At 45.1% G+C, this 20,380-nt stretch overlaps 1 protein-coding gene across 1 annotated transcript in view; it reads left to right on the top strand.

The window, feature by feature from the left end:
* MEGF11 (multiple EGF like domains 11) overlaps positions 1-20,380 on the top strand; it is a 196,115-nt gene that overhangs the window by 100,102 nt on the left and 75,633 nt on the right. The window contains exons 6-9 of the mRNA XM_066559110.1: positions 2,368-2,614; positions 4,520-4,640; positions 9,776-9,912; positions 15,079-15,291. Of these exons, the coding sequence (XP_066415207.1) occupies positions 2,368-2,614; positions 4,520-4,640; positions 9,776-9,912; positions 15,079-15,291 (718 nt within the window). The remainder of the gene's footprint in view (positions 1-2,367; positions 2,615-4,519; positions 4,641-9,775; positions 9,913-15,078; positions 15,292-20,380) is intronic.

The following is a 20,380-nucleotide window of genomic DNA, read 5'->3' as shown; positions in this document are numbered from 1 at the left end:
ACCTGAGACATGAAAGAGCAAGGATAGAATAATATCTTGTAATGAGTGTTACTTATTCATATTAGGGGAATTAATTGCAACTGGAGCTGTATCAGCTCAGAAGAAGCCACAGTCTGCATTTTGGGCTCTGATGTGAGGTGTGGGAAGGCAGGAATCAATCCCCAGAGCACACAGGGTGCAGTTTGATCCCTGAACTCCACTTTCCTGTGCTGAGGGACATCAGCTGTTCTTGTGTGGTTCAGGTTTGTGTCCTTTGTGGAGGTGCAGAACTGCATCCCTTGATGTTCAAGTTGTGCAGAAAACAAATCAGTGTTTCTGGAATGGAAATTGCTGGGGAACTCCAGCAGCTCCAGCAGCTTTGCTCCCTGCCCCAGAAGGCTCACACAGCCTTAGCAAGTGTCTATGTGAAATAAAGATAGATCATCTCTTCCCACAGATTCTCAGTAATAATTTAAGTCTTATAAAGAGTAAGATTTTGTTTGCTTGGCTCCCAGTGGTGATAGAGAGGAGCTATCATCCCTGTTTACAGCTGGGGGGAAGTGAGGCAAAGCAATAAAGGATTTGGGATGAGGCATGAGTGGGATCGTGCACAGGGGGACATGGTGTGCTCTGCTCCCTGCAGGACATGCAACCTCTGCACCTGCATCCCCTAACACCCTGCAGATCTTTTGGAGACCTGGGAATTGTCTTCTGGGGGTTTACTTCTTCTTTTAACACTTGCTCACGAAACACGAATTTGTAAACTGGTAATCAGCGGTGCAAATTAACTAAGAGCTGCCTTCTTTTTCTGCTGCATATCCTCACACTGACCAATGAGTACCCTCCTTCCCAAAATGAGGGATAATTAATAAAAATATTGCCAAAATGATTGGATATAAGCTGTTTTCCAGCGTGGGTTTATAGCCAAGTACTGTAGAAGGAGAGGGCTACGTAATTTCTAGGACAAAAGCACCAGGCTTAAGTGAGCTTTGCATTTACCTCGCTAATCCTGGAAACAGATCCAGGGCTGAGAAACAGCCTGTGTCACCTGGGATTAGTTTCCATGTTTGCAAACAAAAGAGTTTGTGAAGACAGCCCCGTTGCTGGGTTTCCACTCTCCTCTCCTGCCTGGCAGTGGGATTTACACCACTCGCAGGAGGGTTGGTGGTGAAATTGAAACCAGCTCTGAGCACAGCCAGCTGTGCCTGGAAAGCCATCAGTAGCTGTGTCCTTCCCAGTAGCCTGTTCTGAATAGGAGGAGGATTTTCTTCATCCTTGCCACAGCTATGGCGAAAGGCTGCTAAGTGGAGGGTAGGGCTGCTGAAGAAATCCTTGTTTTCCTGCAGACTTTTTGCTGAGGAAACGTGGACCTCAGGTGCCTGCTTGAGCTCTGTTCAGTGCATGCAGCTCAAAGAGGTGTTGTACAGGTGCTGTTTCAAGAGCAAATCAGGAAAAACTGTTCCTGTAGGGCTGACTTCCCTCTCCCATCCTCCACGTGCTCTTCCAAAGAGAAGGGATCAGGCAGGATTGTCACAAGGGTTTTTTCCCTGTGCCTTACTGCATTCCATATGGAACCTCCTCCATGTCAGCGGCCAGAGGGTTTGAGGTCCTTCTGTGTTGCTGTTACTAGCACAGGAATTACCTGATACATTCACTCCATACCTTCATCCCTGAGCCTGGGCAGCCTCAGGACGTCCTGTCTCCAGTGTTATTTTATTTCCTCCCATCTACTTAGTCCAGACAACAAAGGTAAATAAATAAATAAATAATTCAGAAAACAACACCAAGGAGAAAGCTTTCTTTAGATTATCTTGTATGTTATCTTATGGGAACATAACAAAGACACAATATTTGATGACATTATTAAATCGACAGGATTTGCTTGGCAGCACCACCTGTAAGTGCACTGCAGGCAGGATGTGACCCTCTGCATCTAATTCCACTATAAATTCATTCCTTCCAGCAATCTAAAAGCACTAAGAAACAGGATATTAAAAGATTTCAGGCCTGATCCAATAAGGTGTTAAACAAGTCCTCAACTTTAGGTATAGCAGTGGTGCCATTGTGTCCTTGCACCCTAAAGCTGGCTCTGGGGGGAAGATGCTGAACCTGGCTCTGGGGTGGGGATGCTGAACCTGGCTCTGGGGGGAAGATGCTGAACCTGGCTCTGGGGTGGGGATGCTGAACCTGGCTCTGGGGGGCAGATGCTGAAGCTGGGGCGGGGGGCAGATGCTGAAGCTGGGGCGGGGGCGGGCAGATGTTAAAGCCGGGTCAAGGGGGCAATTTGGGAGCGGGGGCTCCTTTGGAAGGCTCTGGCCGAGGTGCACACGGGGCTGTGGGGTGAGGCAGCCCCGTGTGCCCCGTGGGTAACTCCGTGTGCGTTCGCAGGCTGTGACAGCGAGCACTGGGGGCCCCACTGCAGCAACCGCTGCCAGTGCCAGAACGAAGCGCTCTGCAACCCCATCACGGGCGCCTGCGTGTGCGCCGACGGCTTCCGCGGCTGGCGCTGCGAGGAGCTCTGCGAGCCGGGCACCTACGGCAAGGGCTGCCACTTCCAGTGCCAGTGCCACCACGGCGCCACCTGCGACCACCAGACCGGAGAGTGCCACTGCGCGCCCGGCTACACCGGCGTGTTGTAAGTGCGGCAGGAGCGCGCCGGGACTGCCTTGAACTGGCGTGGGTCAGACGCGTTTAACGCGAGGAGGAGTTGGCTGAGTTTACACCCTGTTATACACTGGCCTTTGGAGAAACCAGGGAACGGGATTTCAGAGAACCTCTGTTCTTGCTGCTGGTTATACCTGTGTCCCTGAAGGCAGCCTTCAAAGAGACCTGGAGAGGGACTTGGGACAAAGTGATAGAACAAAGGGTGATGGCCTTAAACAGGGATAAATGGGATATTGTAAAGGAATTGTTCCCTGTGAGGGTGGGGAGGTTCTGGCACAGGGTGCCCAGAGAAGCTGTGGCTGCCCTGGAGGTGTCCAAGGCCAGGTTGGATGGGGCTTGGAGCATTCTGGGATAGTGGAAGTTGTCGACCCATGGCAGGGAGTTGGATCTGGCTTCAGTGTCTCCTCCAGCCCAAACCATGCTGGAGTTCTATGATTCCATGCTGTTAAAATAAAATATAGTGCTAAAATAAGCTTAAAAATAATTTATATGTTCCAACTTGTGCAACAACTCTACCTGTTCCTAATTCCAGAATGTGAATACAATCCAAATTACAGTGGAGTTTTGATAAGCAGTTGGACTCTCCCCTCATTAGCAGTCCAGTGCAGCATCAAATGGGACTTTTCCATCCCCAATTTATTTGACTTTCAATCTAACTGAGAAAGCATTGCTGTTAACTATATCAGCTTAGTATCTAGGGGGTAAATTTTAAGCACAGAGAGCAAGGATTTAGCGGTGTGACTCCTATTAACTTTAACGAGAATCATGTAGCTAAATCCCCATCCACCACACGGAAAGTTTACCAGTAGGATTCACAAAATCTGCATATTAATTTTAGGACAGCAAGCAATAGTTTCTTGTTTAAAATTGCCCACAGTGTAACATCAGTTCTCATTAGAGATCTTTCAGTAGCTTCAGAAGTAATTATGTTTTTCAGAATTATTTAAGGGGAAAAGAGAATTTAGTCACTGAATTTGGTGGGAGATCTATTGTAGGTGAGTTAATACTTTTGCAGTCTATTATTATTTGTTGACCTGCATGAAGGGGAAGGTAAAAAATAAGGACAGAGTTAACCCTCATAAATAAGTGATAGGCCTTGTGAATATTTTATTTAGTACCTGATTTCCTCCTAGACTTGTGACCTCAGACGTGGAAGCACTCACTGCTAAGGACTCCACTTACTCTTGGGGTGCTCCCCTTGACATCAGGGGTCAGTTCCCAGCAGGGCCAGCCCCTGATGTTGTAGGGACATTCTCATCAGAGGACAGCCAGCTGGGGGACAGCATCCTGTCGTTTCAGAACCTCGGTGCTGAAAGCTCTGATGTGCAGATGTAGGAGACCCTGGGTTTTGCAGGGATTACACCCAAAATTGCCCCCCACAAGTACTGAGAGAGACTCAGTGAACTTAAATAGCCTTTAAATGATGTTGAGTCCTTGCCAGTCCATTATACACTGCAAATGTTAACACTCAGTAGTGACTGGAGGAATTTCAAGCGTTTTAATCCCGTCCTTTTATTCTGTTTGCAGCTTCTTTTATTGCCATGTCATATAATTCATATTGAAGGCTTCATCCTGCAACTCATATTTTCCTGGGCTATTTTAATGGTTATGGGTTGTCCTGTGGAGATGGGTGGGATTTGGTACATGCAGAAAGGTTACACACATGCATCAGCCTTACAGGGCTGGATCCATGGCACATAAACAACCCCAGCAGAAATAAAAGGACTCTCAGCTAATTGGCAGTGCCAGCTGAGCCTTACTGAGGGTTCATCATTTGCATGAGCACTCCCATGATGAGCTGTGTTTGTGTTTTGCTCATTTGCTGTTCCCTGCGAGCTCTGCAAGCTGATCTCTGTTTTCTGTTCTCTCCCCACAGCTGCGAGGAGCGGTGTCCCCCCGGCAGCCACGGAGCGCAGTGCGAGCTGCGCTGCCCCTGCCAGAACGGGGGCGTTTGTCACCACATCACTGGGGAGTGCTCCTGTCCTGCTGGATGGATGGTGGGTACTGCTGCTCCTCACCCAGGGGCTGGAGCTGCGTGTTCACTGTTCACTGGCTCAGCTGATGTGTGCCAGCCAGGCTCTAGCAATTCCCAAACTGGAACCACATTTGCTGGGTGTGCACAGCACCTGCACAGACAGGCCACCACTTTGGGACCTGCCACCTTCCCTGGAAGTGTCCAGAAACATGTGGGTGTGGCACCTGGGGACAGGGGTTAGTGATGGCCTTGGCAGTGCAGGGGGAATGTTTGGACTTGATCATCTTGGGGGACTTTTCCAGCCTTGGTGGTTCTGGGATTCTCTGACTGGTAGGTGCCATCACAGAGTTTAAAAACAACAGCATGCCACAAGACAAGAGGGTTGTCTGTGAGTTCCAGTTCCTTGGAATATTCCCTGCAGCCTTGTACACAGTACCCTGACACAGGACAGAAAGCTCAAAGCCCAGCTCAGCACTGTCAGAGGCACAGGGGGCTTCTCCCCCCTTCAGGGGAGAGGGGGAAGCCAGGGGGAATGCAAGGCTCAGGCAGGCAGCAGAGCTGAGCCCAGGGCACAGTTCAGTGTCCTGTCCTTGCCCAGGCACCACTGCCATTGATTGCCAGAGATTTGCTTGTGTCAGGGCTTGCACTGCAGAGAGACAGCTGCCCTAACCTTTAATCCTCTGTGTCAGGAAAGCAATGCCAAGCATTTTCAAAGTCCTCAACTTTATCAATAATGTAATAATGAACTCTCTTGGGGCACGCCAAGTCTCACAGGCCTTCATCCCATTTAGCTGTACTAAACTTCCTGGCATTTTTCCTCTATCTGACAATTAGTCTCTTGGCAAATTTGCTGGATTTTAAAGCATGCAAGTACTCTGAATTTTTTATTTTTACATGGAAAGCCCTGCAGATCATCCCACAACTGTGAATTGTGATGGGGACTCTCTACCTGTTCAAACATACAAAAGCTGAGAGAGGTTTATATCCTTTCCATTTATACTTATATATCCATTTATACATATATATTTCCATTTATACATATATATCAACTGCTTTGAGTTCAAAAGCACCAGCTATGAGATGCTGCAGTACATCAGCAACAATGTTCTGTACGACAGCATTGCTGTCCTTAATTTTTGGTGGTAAATATCTCTAACTAGAGAGCTGGAATCTCTCTAACACCACCCATCATGGCAAGGGTGGTGATGAGGTTATTCCATTTCAAATGACAAAGGCAAAACTTGTCAGAAGTATGAATATGGCCCCTTGCCCTCACCTGGCAAGCAGTGGTGGCAAAGGAAAGATTCTTTCCTTGAGTGCTGGAGCATTAGGAAAACAATTCACATATTTCTGAGGGCCTATCAGTCCATTCTGGCACTACCCCCCTAAGAAATGATCAATGAAGTGATTCACATAAAAATATTACTTTTTTCATCTCTTCTCCTGCATGCCAAGATTTCTCAGGATCTAAGGTGTTTTGCTGTATTCTTCCTTACTTGTATTTTATCAGGAGCTTTCTCCTCTTTTTCAAAGTTAAAACATCACTAAACAAATAAGAATAGCAGAATAGAACAGGAATTTTTAGATGTCTTTTAGGATGCAGCACAGACCCTAAGAAGAACCAGAGCACTGCACAGCAGCTGTGGTTGTATTCTGGCCCAGTCCTGCCCAATTCCTTACAGCCTGGAGTTCTTTTATGCATTTCTAGGAGCCCAGAGAGACTTTTCTGAAAACTGTGTTGGCTGCTCTGTCCCTGGAGGAACCCTAGAGTTAACAATTGATGTTTGAAACAAGCATAACTGAAAATGGAAGAGAAAGATCAAGTATTCTGCAGAATGAAACTGAAATTATAAGTAAAAGCACTCAGCTTGTAAATGTTGAGATTTTAAGTATAAAGGGTCTCTCCAGGGTTTTAATGAAAAGCTGTAATTCAGTGTACAGAGAGGATAACAAGTGTGTTTTCATGCTATATTTTTAACTCTTGGTGGTTGGAAGGGTTTGGGAAGTGAGACATGAGGGGGCTGTAAAGGAGCAGGCGAGATGGGATTGCTAGACAGCATTCATTTTATTTCACACCACGGGTTTGTGTGACACCAGGAATTTTACTTGCTGATTTTGAGGCTTGAGACTGCACACATATATATTGAATATACCATCATTTTGGAAGGAGAGAATTCTCCCTAGATTTATACAAGTGCAAATCCACTTGGACTTTATTGCTGCTGGATGAACTGCAACTTTTATCCTTTCCTAGGTTGGCTTATTAACAGGAGCTCAGCTCCCTTGGGGTTTGGTGGGATGGGGAAGGGAAGGCATTGACTTTAAAAGGAAGAAGTTCTGGGGTTCTGAGGTTCTTCCTTGGATCTGCCATCTTCAAAGCCTGGTTCTTTTATGACCTGTAATTTCTTTCCTCCCACCAGTGCTGAATCTCCCAGCAGCAGGAGTTCCTTGGATGGTGTCCTGTGGGACTTTACTGCCCCATGGGTTCCTCACCAGGAGGATGGTGGCCAACAGCCTCTATTGTTGAACAGTCAACAGAACATGGCTCCCAGCATCCCACCACGTTGGGCTTTTTCCACTTCTGTGCCTTTGTGGCTGTGGAGTTTAGTGGGTGGCTGCTTTAGGGCCTCATTAACAATTTACAGGTTTAATTCTATACATCTTTCTCATTTGCAATATTAAATTCTCCAAGCGCTCTCAGGAAGTGGGGAGAGAAGTTAATTTAGCATTTACAACGCTTCTCAGAAGCCCTTTTGAAGGACTAGATCTCTGTGCTCAGGAAAGCAGCAATATTTCCTGATGTGACAGAACATTTGTCACTGGCAACTCCCCCTGTTTGGCCCCAGACCCCCTTCCCAAGGCATGGTGGGGCTGTGGAAATACAGCACATTCTGCTCATCACTTCTCTCCTATTGATTCTGGCCATTGTGCAGCAACATTTGTATTTTTGTCTATTTTTCTTTCTGTTGTGGATTTTAAATGTGGGGGTGTCTGCAAAAATAGAGAAGGAAAAAAATCTTTTCTGTCCTACAAAATACAGGAAACAATGTCAAAAGCAGAAGCTGATGAGATCAGGGCCTTAAAAAGGTGCTGATGGGGTGAACTTTGCTGATTAGATGTATAAGCAGCAGGAAATGTTGGTCTGACATTTGATCCTCTAGAGAGGGATGTTTTGAATTCCCTTAGTACATATTAATGCAGAAAGTACAGCTAAAGATTCTCTTGGCTCCAGGGGGATGCATCCCAGAGTATTGCTTTCTCATCATTTGTTGATAGAAATCCTGTTCCTTTTGAGACATGAAGGGAGAAAGTATTTATTATCAAGATAAATGGACACTTAGGTTTTCAGATATATAGTGTTGTGTATTACTCAAGTCCAGAGACACCAGTTTTTAACTCTGTAATCTGAAAGTTCTTGAACTGAGGCCAACCTGTCTGTTTTACAGCCAAGGAGCCACATAGCCCTGGTTGGGAAAGGCTCAAAGTATCTGTTTTATGGTGACATTGAAAAGCAGCCTCTTCACTTTGGGGCTGTTGATGCAGCTAAACTTCCCAAGCCCCAGGGAGTGAAGGCAGCCCTTATATTCCTGGTTTTTACTGTGAATAAGTTGTGCCTGATAACGTGCTTTGTTCAAAACCCAGAGGCCCCAGGGCTTGCTTAGGGAAACAGAGAAATTAAACCCAAATAATCCTGTGGCCAGACACTGTTTCTGTCTCACGCTGGGCACTGTGGTGGCACTGGCAGCAGCACCACTTGCTGCAGATGCCAAACATTTTCCATTATAGGACCACAACTTCAGATCCCAGCACTGCCAGACTTGTTTTGGCTGAAGTTCCTCAGTTGGATGCCAGCCTCAGGCTTTATATTTGCTCACAGGGAGAAAAACATTCATACAACTTCTAAGAAAGTCTGGGGAAATCCTTGTAAGGCCTTGATACTTGGCAGAGACATTATGGGATACCTGGGGGGAAACCACCTGAGACTGGCAGGTAAATTTTCCAAAGACATGGCCCCACACAAGGGTGAGCATTCGCTGCCCTGGGGCTGAGCAGCTGGAGCAGGGATTACCTGGGAGCTGCTTTGCTTGTGAGCAGTGCCAGGGGCACAGCAGGGACAGTCTGGCTTTGCTGCACTCCCAGGGCTGGGTGAGCAGGGAGGGGAAGGAGGAAACAGAGATGAGAATTTGGGTCTGGGTGGAGGAGAGGATTGAAAGGATGGATTTGGAATAGACTGGAATAAAGAGGCAGGAGAGCAGAGGACTGGGAGCATACAATGGGATGTGGAGTTGAGGCAGGTCAGGGACTGAGATGTGGCTCCAAGGCTGGGGATAAAGAGCTGGGAGGATGCTGGATGCTGCATCCTGTCACTGTTTAGGGATTAGGTAGATATTCCACTGCAAAATTCCTGTGGCTTTCCCAAAGCTCTGGCAGATCCATTCTGTGCTGCTTTGAGAGATGGATGTGTGGCTGGAGAGAGCAGAGGGAGCAGAGTGAAGGGTGTGAAGGGCAGTAGAGGAATCTCCAGCCTCCAGTTGGGTTGGATGAATGAGACTGGCTGAACAGGAGAGATTGTCACAGACCATCAAAACCAGCACAGCTATACCCTCCCAGAGCAAACCTCCCAACAATCCCTTCCTTCTCCAAACCTCCCAACAATCCCTTCCTTCTCCAAACCTCCCAACAATCCCTTCCTTCCCCAAACCTCCCAACAATCCCTTCCTTCTCCAAACCTCCCAACAATCCCTTCCTTCCCAAACCTTCTCTGTGCAGCTTTTCAGACTCTCCATTTCACAAAAACCCCAGGAGCACAAAGCAGCCTTGTAGACTTCTCTGGTTGCCTTCAACTTCTCCCCCATCTTGGTGTGGCTGTTCAAGGGGCAGTGCAAGCCCAGCTGCAGTTTGTGGGGGAGATCCAAGGAAGAGAATTATCCCTGAGTGTGCAGTGGTGAGAAAAATCCCTTCTGGAGTCAGGCCAGGCAGGCATTTACTGTGGTAGCAGAGTTTTCAGACTGTTGTTAGCACATCTTATGCAGATAAAATATTGCTGCTACACTTACATCTAGTTTTAGCAAGGACAATAAAATTCCAAGCTGCATCGAGAAATTTATTGCATTATGAATGTTGACTGAAATATTGCTCTTTCTACAACCTTACCAGGGGCTGGTGTGTGCACAGCCTTGTCCTCCTGGAACCTTTGGAATTAACTGCAGCCAGGACTGTCCATGCCACAACGGAGGGCACTGTGACCCCGTGACAGGAAAATGCCTGTGTACAGCTGGCTATATAGGAGACAGGTAAAAATCAACCCCCAAAGCCTTTCATTTTAACCATGGACTGTCAATATTTATATCCCTTCTAGGACAATCTTCCTCCCTGAAAAATGGTGTTATGTTTCTATTGCTCCAATTAGGTTCATCCTTCTGAAGCACTTCAAGCAATATAAATGTGGCAATGTTATTACTTTTTATTGGCAATGCTCTCCATTTACAGAGGTTTTTAATATAACTTTTAAAATTTAATGGATTAAATTTAATTTAGATATTTACAGTGATAAATTTAATAGAGAGCATTACATGTTTACAAGATATGTAAATGAAGTATCTTTATACAAATTAATATCCTCAAGAGTAAGCAATGCTGCAGTTTAATGTCTCCTTCATTCTTCTGTGCTGCTGTAGCACTGATCCATCTCAGCCACCAGCAAAAGGTGATAAATCCTCAAAATTTATAAAGGAGAGCCTTCACCCATGAATCGATCAGAGCAGATGATAATATTGTTTTACCAAGGTGTCATGGATTCAGCAAAATGACTGCACAGCAAAGTCAATGAGGGATTGCAGCACGTGCTGGCTTAGCCTGCAGCTAATCCTGGCTAGCAAAGGTTGGGGAGTGCACTTAAAGCAGCTCCCAGGAGCACTTTGCACAGGACCTGTGGCACCAGGGTTTGCAGAGGTGCACAGCTCACCCGTGGATGTTGTGCTAAAGCACTTTCTCCTCTATATTCCCTTTTTTATTAGCTGTATACTGACATATGCTACAATTACATTTTTATGCAACAAAGCTCACTGGACTTTCTCATCTCTGCCCTCACTGAATAATCAGCAGGCTGTTGGAGCACAAGCATCCAACCCTCAGCCCTGTGGGAGGGTCAGAAAGCTGCTCCTTCCCATTGCACGTGGAGCTTCCCTGTTTCCATTTTATGGACAGTTATAATTGGAGGGGGCTCTGGAGTTTATGTCAGGATTTGCATGGGGTTGAATAGGGAGGAAATACTAATTTTTTCCAAGTAATTTAGAGGAGAAGACATCAATGTGCCTCTCTTCCCCATTCTCCATCTGGAGACTGTTTCCAGACACGTGGTACCATATCATTCCTGTTTCTCTTTCTCTTTGTGGAGACTGAAGGAGGCAGCTGTGCAGCCTGGGCCTTTACAGTGGGGACCACACTTGAATTCCAAGCTGCTCCCAGTGCTGGCCATGCTGGGGGAGGCTCACAGAGCCTCTCTTGCTCTCTTCATTTGGTTGTTGCCCACCCTGATGGATTCCTGGCTGTGGATGGATCAATGCAATCAAGTGTTGGAGCTGTTGGGAGCTCCCAGCCAGCAGCCTGCATCCTGTTGGGGATGAGGAAAGGACATGGGAAGAGGATTTTACTGCTGATTGCCCTCAGAGAGGGGCTGGAGGAGGCAGCACAGGGAGAGACTGGGCAGAGGAGGCACCTTAGGGAAGACTTGGCAGGAGCTCACAGGGCTTGTCCTTGAGCAAAGGGAGTGTGGACTCATGAGGTCTGTACTTGGAGAAAAGTGAGAGACATTCAGACTCTAAAGAGAGACGTAACTTGGGAAGAGAGACAGTAAAAAAAAATAAGGCAGAATCAGTTGGGAGAAGTGGAAAAGAAGTGAGGGAAGGTCACATTCTGGACCTGCATCCAAGCAAAACCCTTGGGAATGGCTCACCTTCCCCATCCCAGAGCAGGGAAGTAAAAGATACTGAGAGGAGAGGCAGGAGAGCAGAAATGCAGGTGTGTGAAAGGATGAATGAGAAGAGGATTGAAAAGGTAAACAGGCAGTTAGGAAAGCTCTGCTGCAGCATGGTAAAATTGGATTAGCCTAGAAATTCCCACCTTTCCAACAGGTTCCTGCAAAATCAAAGCATGTTCATCTCTCAGCCTTTAATCCTCCTTCCATAAGGGAGGGGAAACCTCAGGTGTGTTGTGTCCAGCTGCAGTTGTGCTGCTCCTCGGGACTGGGCAGCCCTGGTTTGTACTGGCTGTACTGGTTTGTTCTGAGCACACACCTGCCTCACCTGCCTGGGGGCCCACTGAGTTCTGTGAGGGACAAGATCTTTAAAGAGTCTGAGTGTCTGTCCTTGGTTTTGTGTTCACACCACAGGGACAATGGGACAGACCAGGCAGCTCCAGCTTAGCTCAGAGTCTGTTTTACCCTCTGCATCTCCTGCAGCTGTTGCAGTGTCACAGCAAAAAGGAGAGCAGGAAAATCTGCTACACAACAAAACACTGCCTGCTTTAACATTTTACAAGGCATTGAAAAAAATATCAATAATGACAGATACTGCGAATAACAGCAATAAAGACATAAATACATTTTACCTACTATCATCTTAAAATTGTCAGTAAGTACTATATAATGCTCCAGTTCATCATCATGTGCAGAAGATAATAACACACAGTTAGATAAATATCTGTGCAGATGAAATGGTCATAAAGGTCTGTGTGAGTGTAATTGCCACACTTTTGTTCCCTACCTGTTTTCCAAGGGTGGCACTGCACTAAATCTCTAGGAAATTGGCAGCACTGTTAATAACTGCAGGATGCTTTGTGTTCACTGAAATGACTGGATCTGTCATGGAAATGTGTGTTTTACAAACTGGAAAGGAATAATAGCAGAGGCACAGTTAGAAGCTGAGAATGGAGTGTTTCAGAATTGAGTGGCTCACAGGAAAAGTGAACATGCTGGTTTAGCTTTGTTTTCCATATTGCCCTTAAATCGAAAGATTGAATCTTAACAGAATAAATCTCACATTTATTAGAACTATATGGGCAGATTTACTCTCCTGTTGTCGTGTTTGTACTTGTATCTCTTATCTCCAGGTTAGTGCATTTTGGCTTTTCATATTTGTCTGTGCTACATAAACGTGGTCATTGTTCCAAAACAAAGAGGACAGCCTAAAAAACTTCGCAGTATTATTTCTTAAAAAAATAAAATTGTGGGGAGAAATGTAGGAGTATGTACTAAGTTCATCTCTTAAGCATGCTGTCTTCTGTTTAATATTTTGTGAAATTGCTTCCATTAATTCTACAGGTGACAGCCATATTATCCTATCCCAACCCAAATAATTATGGTACATATTAAAGTTCAGTGGATATTATAATCCGAATCTCCCCAGATAGGCAGAAAGCAATGTAAATTAAACAAGAAACATAACTAGGGCTTAGCAGCTCATTTTGTAATTTAATTGAACAATGTATCTGGTTGTTAATGGTGCTATGGACACATTAGATTGATATGTTGCAAAGGAAAGATGTTTAAGTAGAGAGCTAATTCCTGCTGTGATTATTCTCATGTTCCAGAGGAGTCATTATTAGTATTCTTTGTATAAAATTCATTAGCGGTAGCTGCTTGATCTCCAAATAAATAAGTTGGTTAAATTGTTAGTAGAAAAAGGCTAATTATGTAAATGGATTAGGTCGTCAATATTTCATTTCCAGATGCTTTTCTCCCTGCTAGGTAATGCTTCATCCTCTATAAATATAGAATGATACAGTGCACTATTGACTAAGAATTCACCCCGTGGAGCTCAGAGCTCTCCTGCTCACTCAGGGTCTGTGCAGCAGTGGGGACATGAGGAGCTTCATTGTTCCTCCTTGCATTTCATTTGCTGAGAGTGTTCCAGCCCCACTGTTCCCATTCTTTGCTGGCTCTTTCCTTTGCAGCTGAACCCCCTGAGAGCAGCAGGGCTCTCTCTCTCTCTCTCTCTGGCGCCTCTCCAGATTCTTTCCCTCTTTGTCCCAAACTCCTCTCACTGTGGGTCTCGTATGAACTCCTCAACTCGGATTTGCAACCAGCAGCTGCATTGGTGCCTGCTGGAATTAAATCACCAGCCAGGCCCTTTGCTGTGTTCATTTATTTTTAGTAAAACGTGATAATCTGAAGCTGCAAAACTAATGCCCTTCTTATATACTGCCTGTGTTCATTGCAGTTTTTCCTGGCTTGCATCACACATTAATCTTTTATTACTGATCATTATATTAACTCTCACCTGCCAGCTGTGAAATGACCTGCAGAAAGACATTTAACAATTGCCTCCATCCACTGAGTTTACAGTATACACTTTAATCAATGCTCAGGCTTAAATTAATGCTGATAGGCAATTTCCAATGCCTGGCATCCATGTGATAAGGGAATTGGGCTTTTCTGGGCTTCTTTTTCTGTTTTTATTAACTGAAAAGGCCTATCTGTATTTCACGGTGGATCATGTAAACTGTGGTACTGACTCATTGCAGAATTCTGAAACCACTGAATTATGGCAAGCACACAATCAGTTGCTTTCTTCAGGACCTTAGCTGAGCTTTTCCAAGTAGGAAATAATCTGAACTCTTAAATTGGTTGTGTAGGACAAGGAAACAGACTTTTTGACAATCTCAGAACATATCCAAGTAGGGAGATATTTTTATCAGTGCATGGAAGGTGCAATTTAAAACAATCTGTGTAAAGTGTTTGCAGTTCCAATTTTATGTGCATCAAATATTAAAAATGTTGGCAATTTTTAAGAAGATTCTCCACTAAGGAGCATGAAAGTGATTTTTATGGAGATTTTATACTACTGAGCTACCCTGGAGTAGGAGAAGAATAGCAAATTTAAGCTTTTAGTTACTCAGAACACACTCAAAACACAAAGGGGTTTCTTTTCTCCTTGTTGGTATAAAACTGATGCAATATCAACAAAGAGGGCAAGTAAAACTAAAGCATTGCTGGAAACATTTTGCTCAATATTGCTAAATACACTTTCCCTTTTATCCCTCCTCATCACTGAGAGGGCCATTCAAGGGAGGTACGCAGTACTCCTGTGATAAAGAGAAGTCAAACAGGTGAAGGGTTTTATAATAAAATATTTTATTGCCTCTCAGTTTCTTACGATTGATGAACACAATTGTCAAGGTCCAGGAAAGAAGAATGCATTTTGTGAATGAAGGTAACATGAACTGATGCAAATTTAGCAGGATGTAATTGGGCATGGATGAGTGCAGTTTCTCTCAGCAGCAATTTGCACGCCCAAGATACCCCATCACTCCAGTGATGCCATCAGTTCAGTGCTACTTCCATAAATGAACAGGGATTGCTCTGGGTGGTATTTAGTTCATTAACAAAGAGGTTCCTGTGTAAAAGCAATGTCCTGCTGGCCTTGTGGGTGTAACTGGTCCCATGTCCTGTGCCGTGGCAGGTGCCAGGAGGAGTGTCCCATCGGCACCTACGGCTTCCAGTGCGCGCACGCCTGCGCCTGCCAGAACGGCGCCAAGTGCTACCACGTCAACGGGGCCTGTATCTGTGACCCTGGCTTCAAAGGCATCCACTGCCAGGAGAGAATGTGTCCTGAAGGCTTCTATGGCCTCAAGTGCAACAGGAGATGCCCCTGCAATGTTACCAACACCCTCAGGTATGTACATCATGTAATGTTCTAGCGCAGGGACTGGTACAATAAAAGCATTGGGAAAAAATTCAGCTAACTACACCTACTGTCCTTTTCTCTGTAGTTTTAAGTACAAACCCAGAGAGTTTCTCTGGTTTGCAAAATTTTGATTTAAACAACCTCAGGTTTGGAACCATAAGCCTCAGTCCAGCCAGATAGTAAGCATGGATCTATTTACAGTTCTGTAACACCTGAAACAGCCTGACATACAGCTTTATCCTGTAAATCCTCCAGGCATAAGAACCACCAGATGATGCTCATATGTGTGGATAATAACCCAATGAAGTTTAAAAAATAGATACATATTTACTCAAATCCATCACTTTCCCTCTTTTTTATGGCATGGATTTGCCTGTTAGATCTATAGACAGCAAGGGGACTTTCAACATGAAACCTAATTTGCTTCAGCTGATGTCTCAAGGCAAATTACCTTGTTGGAAACACTTGAGGCCGATGTATAAATAGACTGAAATCAATATCCCTGAGTCAGTCTGTGGAACTGTAACATGGTTGACATTGTCAAAATAGACTCCTTATATGAGCCCATTTTTGCTCTTCATTCTCTTTGTGTTTGAGAAAAATATTCAGGAAAATAAATATTAGGGAATTATACCTACAATGGAATGAGCCTCACTTAAAAGGTCAGAGTTTGATGTTTTATTTCCTTTTTTGCTTTTTTAAAGATCTGATTCTTGAGGTTCTCTTTACTCTGAGACAGAGCCACAAACAGACTTGAGCACTTTGAATTTGCTTTTCCATTTTAGGCTTGAATAAGTTTTCCAAACCTTGAAAAGAAGGAAGAATTTAAGACTCTTCCCTATTATCCTCTTTGTTACCTTAAGTAGCTCCTTGCCTTGTTTTACTGACTGCTGGAATTGCTGTTTGGAGAATCCTCACTCCCTGTATTGCAGTAAAGGGGGGCCTGGACAGCCAAACCCCCTGGCCTGAGCTGTGTGATGTTCTGGAGCCACATTTCCTCACCTGCACAGTGCTGAGCCCCTCAGCTCCCTCTGGATTCCCTCCTTTCCCTGCCCATTGCTGTTCAGCAGGCAGAGCCAGTTTAGGGTTGTGTAGGCTTCAGGGGAAGGTGGAGATAATTGATGCCCAGGCAAAAATGCCCTTGATAGCCATTCTTCACTTTGGAACCAGACAGGTGGGGACCTGACTGTTCTGCTGATGCTGACAAACCCACCTTGCCATCTTGCTGCTGTTAAAATAAAAACACACTCAATTATGTGTGCAAAAAATGGCACCTCATTTGTGTGCACACACAGACACACACACAAACACTTCAGGGAAATCTGTCTGTGCACTTGAGGTAGACCCTATTTGTCTCAGTCCTGGAAACAAACAGGTGATTTTCCTTGTGAATTCAGCTGTGAGTGGTGAGGCTTTGCTTACATGAAAGTCAGAGCTCACAATGGATTATTTAAAACTTGTAATTGTGGTGATACAACTCCTGTGCAGCAAGAGAGCTCCAGCACAATTGGGTTTGACAGCCAGGATCCAAAGGGTTTGAGGCTCCCAGGGAACTCTGTACAAGAGTCTCCCATTGCTTCTGATTATGTTGTGTATCATGAAATCACTGCAAAAATACCATCCCTGAGGCAAGAACTGCACATTATACACAAAGGTTAGTGCTGTGTTGTACTGAGGATGGGGGATGCCTCAGGAATTACTGCAGGGGGAGCTGAGGGATGAATTCCTCCATGTCACATCACTGCAGCACTGTGGCAAATCCAAGTGGAATTGCTCCTCAGTGTAAACTGTTCTGCAGGTGTACAGGAGGGTGAGAATATGCTCATGGTCAGCAGCTGACACTTGTGTCTTCTCCCCTCCTGAGCCTGCAGAAACCTGTTTGTTTCCATAAAGGTAGAAACAGAATGGAAGGACTGCAGGCCACAGGCAAGGCTGAGCTTGGCTGCAGTGTCAGCCATGTGCTCAATTCATTAAGAGTCTGTTAGGTGGGATAAGACTGCGGGTTGGAGGGTGAAAGAATTCACCCTGTGTTACTCAGAACTACCTGGGAGGTGCTCTGTGAATTTGCCAGAGGATCTTTCCTGAAAGAACAGACGTGCACCTTCCAGCTGTGAGAAAAGAAGAGGTCTCAGAGAGGTTTGAGAGAGCTCAGAAAGGGGGAGGATTGAATCCTCCCCCAGCTCTTTTCTGGGCATGTGGTCATTCCTACACACCCTGCCTGTGCCTGCTTGCTGTCTGATGGGAACATTTTATTCCTTCCCTCCCAACACTGCTCCGTCAGCGTCCCTTGCAGCATCCTCTGCTGAGATGGAATCTCTAGTTCCTTAATAAATGAGTCTGGTCTCTCTGTTGATAAAATCTCCCTTTTTCCTACATCTTATCACTGCTGTTATGGAACAAAGAGATACCAGCAAGCTGTAGGTCAGTAAATGTTCTTTCATTCATCCGTGGGATTTCAGCTCTCCACTTTTCCACCAGCTCTGCAGAGTGCTGTCAATTGCTGAGCCAAGGAGCCTCAGAGCTGGTGGAAAATGACCTTTTCCAAAGGCACTCCAAATTCTGAACAAATCTTTGTGCTGATTGTTTAACCAGTCCCATACAGTGCATTTCTTTTCCCATCCTTCCCTGAGTGTTTGTTCATATTGAAACTGGGTTATTCCAAAGTGACTCATTTACCCACAGCCATCTATTTTCCCCAGGAGCAGTTTAAGCTCTTGGCTACTTCTTGTGATCCCCAGGTGTGGAGGATAATTATTAAACACCTGTAGAAGGTGAAGGAAACTCCTGTCCCTGGATTTGTCTCATTCGATTTGCTTATTGGAGATTTTACTGGAATGGGAAGTTCTGAGGGCTTTGAGGAGTAGCTGAGGAGGAACAGTAGGAAATACACAATCAGCTTTTCCATTTTCATAGATCTATCTATTTTAATGTCTGAAGAAATCAGAGTGATCATCTAGTCTAACCTCCAGCATGGTAATGACTGAAGGACACCATCCAATAATTTCTGCATCAAAGCACACTGAAAGGCACTTTGTACAGGACTTTGAACAACCCCACAATTAGGTGATTTAGAATGTGGTGGTGACTTGGACTGTCCTTCCACAGGGAAGGATACACCTGTAAAAAACTCCCCTCTGCAAAAAGTCCATGTTGAGACAGTCTACAGGAGCTGGAAGGGAATAATCCTGGCTTGTTCTTCTGTCAGGCAGGGAGGGAAATGAACAGCTGGGGTAGTCCTGGGCACCCCCTCTTCCTGAGCACTGGTGTGGAGCCAGCCTGGGGAGCCCTGTGCCCCTGGTAATGTCTTTCCCAGGTCAGAGATGTGAGAAGGAAGGAAGCCACTGGGACAAAGGCAAATGGAATGGGCAGATCTCCAGAGGCTCCAGTTACTGCCTCAACATCAGCAAGATGGGGAGGACCAAACCCCATAGAGCTTCCATGGAGTTCTGCCTTGATCTGAGTCAATAATGTGCTGGACAAGGCTGGCTCTGAAGATGTGCTGGACTGAAGGAGCAGCCCTGCAGCCTCACTGGGGCCACTGCTTTAAAGCAAAAGGCGTTTTAGCAAGGGAGACTGGATGTAGCATGGACACCATAAAACAGAAAATGCTGTAAAATAAGGATTAGGCTGCTGATAACAAAAATGAGAGGGCTGGTGCTGCTGTATAAACAGAAAATCAGAAAATTCACTGGGAAGGTGTTGCTTTGGCTGAAAGATGTGTGGATAACAAATTCAGAATTTGGAACAGACCATGCTGTCTAAAACACTTCTCATTTGCCTTGAGAAATTTACCTGCTTTCCTCAGATTTCCTCAAAATTGGATGCTTAAAAAAATTAAAGGTGAAAAATGCCCTTATGTTTTTCTGTTCAGCAAATATTTTTTTTTTAAATAAATCTTTTATTGCTGTAAATGTGGCTCAAAAGCCAGGGATTGCACAGTAGCTTTCAAAGTGCAGCAGGAGCCCTGGAACCAGGAGCCCTGGAACCCTTTCCTTGTCAGCCCTGAAGTGTGTGTGGACAGCTCTGATCCACCTCTGCTTGGCCTGGAGCCACAGGAACACTTGGCTGCCTGTGTTCACTCCTTGTTTCTACTCTGCTTCTTCCTGCGATGCAGGAGAGTTGAAGAAATAAAAGTTGTTAAGATTCAGTGCAAACTATGAAGGATAACACTGCCAAACTCTTTGAAAAGTGTGAGGTTCTCTCACTGCTCCCAGCAAGGGTTGGAGAACAGATGTTGGTGGGTTTGCCTTTGGGATCCTTTTGGAACCCTCCCATTCTCCCAGCCATCCTTCAGTGATCCTTCTGCAGAGAAATTGTTCATTAATTTCAGTTCTTTGGGGGCTGGAGAAATGCCTCACATGCACTGTGACCCCTGCTGGCAAAATGTTAGATGGACACATGGCCTGGGAAGGTGCACTCAAAACAGGAGGGGAGGAATTATACAGATATTTATAAAAAACTGTAGCTGTATTTCCTATTCAAGCTTTATTCTGCCTCAAACATTTCAGCTTCAGTCCAAATAGCATTTAATTCACTGGGCAGTCTGGATACATGGGTGTTTGGATGGGTGATAGATGAATTTCCTGGCTCTGTTCTATATCTAGGTTCATAATTTGACCAGAATGTGATTGTACAAAATGCCAGCAGAAGATAAACCTTCCTAACACACACCACACACATACAATATTCCTACATCATGAGCTGCAATATATTTAGTATGTAACTCTGCTCACTGTAATTAGGGGAATAGTTCATACAAACCAGAGAGAAAAAATAATTAATATAAAAACTTTGAACTATTTAGTGATACCTTGAAAGGGTTTCCAAAGGGAGAAAGGCATCATTTTGGAAATGGGAAAAATGAAGGCAGAAGAGTCAGTTAGGTGGCCAAGATTCCCTGGCAGGACTGGGAAGAGAACAGCTGCCTTGTGCAGTTTGGGAAAGCATCTAAATCTCAGCCTTCCTGAAGTTAACACTGCATCAGGCACCTGCATGTCAAACAAGGGCTTTGGAGGTAGGAGAAAAACAAAACCCTGATCTGCTCAAGCTGCTAACAAAATTATCCTTCCCCCAATGG

Source organism: Molothrus aeneus, chromosome 13 (genome assembly GCF_037042795.1).
Source record: "Molothrus aeneus isolate 106 chromosome 13, BPBGC_Maene_1.0, whole genome shotgun sequence".
In the NCBI taxonomy this organism is placed as follows: domain Eukaryota; kingdom Metazoa; phylum Chordata; class Aves; order Passeriformes; family Icteridae; genus Molothrus; species Molothrus aeneus.
Note: the sequence above shows the minus strand (reverse complement) of the source record. Positions and strands in the feature narration are given on the sequence as shown.